At 43.0% G+C, this 2834-nt stretch overlaps 1 protein-coding gene across 1 annotated transcript in view; it reads right to left on the bottom strand.

Annotated features, from left to right (window-relative positions):
- The window catches only part of LOC105528648 (proline-rich protein 2-like), a gene marked incomplete at its 5' end in the record, with an annotated part of 76160 nt that extends 76087 nt beyond the window's left edge, over positions 1 to 73 (bottom strand). Inside the window, one exon of the mRNA XM_011965462.1 lies at positions 30 to 73. Within this exon, the coding sequence (XP_011820852.1) occupies positions 30 to 73 (44 nt within the window). The remainder of the gene's footprint in view (positions 1 to 29) is intronic.
- Positions 74 to 2834: the final 2761 nt, after the last annotated feature.

The raw sequence follows: 2834 nt of genomic DNA, 5'->3' as shown, positions 1-2834 counted from the left end.
GGAGGCTGAGGCAGGAGAATGGCGTGAACCCAGGAGGCGGAGCTTGTAGTGAGCCAAGATCGCACCACTGCACTCCAGCCTGGGCGACAGAGTGAGACTCCATTTCAAAAAAACAAAACAAAACAAAAAAACATAATATGATAACCTCTCATGCATCTGTAAACATGTTAACTTTCCCCCAGTAAGGGACCCCAAACCTCCTTAACTATTTTTGGGTGATGTTCATTCCTTTTCTAGTTGAGCTACACTGCCCTTTTGATATCCTGTAACTTAAATACTGAAATATAAGGTTAAATATTAACACTTTTTTTTTTTTTTTTGATGAGAGGTGGGTGAGGGATGGTGTCTTGCTCTGTCACCCAGGCTGGAGTGCAGTGGCGAAATCATAGCTCACTGAAGCTTTGACTTCCCAGGCTCAAGTGATCCTTCTGCATCGACCTCCATGAAAAAATCAGGAAGAAATCCCCATAACTATAACAGACCTAGTTCCTGCAACTGGTCACATGGTCATAACTGATATTTACACCCGCCTTCTTCCCCGCCTCATTGCACATTGGTTGTGGCTCCTTCCCTGAGCCTAGATCTTCATTCCTAACCCACTGACAGTGGCCTTTTTAAATGAAGGGCATAGAATATGAGAAGGTTACAACAGGATCAGCTTGCTGTGAAAGCTGCTCCCTGCTTGAGCCCTACAACCCAAAAGACAGGATGCAGCTTGAAGTATCTGTAGCTGAGAGATGCTGTTTGGAGCTGCTGGTAGGGGTGGATCAGCATGGAACCTCAGGATTTGGGAGCAAAGCTGTGTCCTCCTCTGCAGAGCTCTACATATTCACCTTTTGAGAAGCCGGTTTGGGTTTGCTACAGGACCTAAGGGGAGACCGAATGCTTTACTCCAAGCTGCCAAGTTACCATGTGACCTGAGCCATCCATCATGAACCGGGCTTTGTGCTCACTTGCTCTTCAGAAATTGTGAAATATCAGAGCATGTGTCAACCTGCAAGGGCCCAGGCAATGTTGTCACATGGATTTCTGCAAAAGTTAGCAGACCTGAGTTACGGTCCTAACCAGTGCTGCCAGCTGGCTGGGTGACTTGAGTGCTAGCTTCCTCATCCGTAAAGTAAGGGCACTCGCATGCATGGAGAAAGGATCCAGCAGACCTGGCGTAGGCTGTCATACCATCAACTGGAGTCTATTGGGCAGTAAATCTGCTCAGTAGGGGTGTCTCCAAAAAGATTTCACCATCAGATCAGTTTGCTAAGCCTGTTTATGCCCGTTGCTTTCTTGTGTGACTTCTCAGTGTTTCTAATATTCTAATGTGTATGTTGGTGGGGGTATTGAAAGGGAGTACCTGTGGGAAGAGTATGTGTATTGTTCCCCAAACTTATTATAAAAATATATATATAATGTATAATATAAATGTAAAAATGTATAAAACCCCTTTTTATTACAGATACTTATTCATATCACCTGGAGGCAGGTTTTCATGGAATACAGGTTAGGAAATTCTCATCAAGTACTCCATTAACATAATAAGCAGTGGTTAAAATTGGTAAGTTTAATGTCTGGGTTTATACATGAAATGTTTACAGAAAATAGATTTACGTTAAAAAGAGCCCAAGATGAAATTACATGTGTGTATTGATGATAGCTATGAAAAACGGTGTCGAATTATATCGAGGAGGAGAGAAAAATAAGAGACGGGTAGTGTTTGAGAACTGTGTGATTGTTTTTCTATTTATTGAATCAATCAGTTTAATCGATTAAGTTATCAGAGGAAGTGTTAGACAGGATGGGTTTTCAGACTATGCCCCTGGTGGCCACAAACAAGGCCATGGTTAAGGAGAGAGTGACCAGGATTCTGAGGATCTACCCTCTGCTTTAACAAAGCAATTTGGCTTTTATCTGAAAGTGGAGACACAGGTTGAGGGGTCGGGAAGTCTGAGTTCAAATCCTATCTCCCACAGTCACTGGCACTACGACCTTGGGCCATTTCTCTGACCTCCTGTATCTTCCTCTGTAAAATGGAAGAAGAAAGAAAAGCTCTCTTGTAAGACTGTGGTCCAGATGAAATGCGATAATCCAGGTAAAGTACAAAGCACAATACCAGGCACATAGTCATGTATTTAATAAATGTGAACTATTAACATTCTTCTAGGCTGGGCATGGTGACTCATGCCTGTAACCCCAGCACTTTGGGAGGATGAGGTGGGAGGACCACTTGAAGCCAGGAGTTCAAGACCAGCCTAGGCAATAAATCATGACCCTGTCTCTATAAAAATTAAAATATATATATATATATATATATATGTGGTGGCACACACCTGCCTGTAGAGGCTGAGGTGGGAGGATCTCTTGAGCCCAGGAGTTTGAGGCTGCTGTGAGCTATGATGTTGCCACTGTACCCTGGCCTGGGTGGGTGACAGAGACAGAGACTCTGTCTCTTAAAAAAAAGAAGAAAATGTTTTTTTAAGTGTGTGAACAAGGCGTTTCACAGCTAAAAGGGCTTGAGAAACATAGGACTTGAGCATGTGTGTGTGTGTTTCTTGAAAGGTCTTTTTCATCTCTAAGAGTATGAGATCCTGCTGTATGACAGACACATCCTGAGACAGACAATTCCCCCATCCCTACTGCCTCACTGTCACTTCTGGTCCGTTCCCCAAATGCAAAACAAACAAACAAAATCTCTTTGTTACATGGTAGTTCCCTGCTCCTTTTGCTAATTTTGGTTCTTCTTCTAAATATGAGAACCAGCAGAAAAGTCATAGAGGCTTGCAGTGTATCTTCATACAGAGACACACTTAACTCTTGATAAACAGACAAGGAGTAGCCGGACA

This window comes from Mandrillus leucophaeus, unplaced genomic scaffold (genome assembly GCF_000951045.1).
Source record: "Mandrillus leucophaeus isolate KB7577 unplaced genomic scaffold, Mleu.le_1.0 Scaffold727, whole genome shotgun sequence".
NCBI lineage: Eukaryota > Metazoa > Chordata > Mammalia > Primates > Cercopithecidae > Mandrillus > Mandrillus leucophaeus.
Note: the sequence above shows the minus strand (reverse complement) of the source record. Positions and strands in the feature narration are given on the sequence as shown.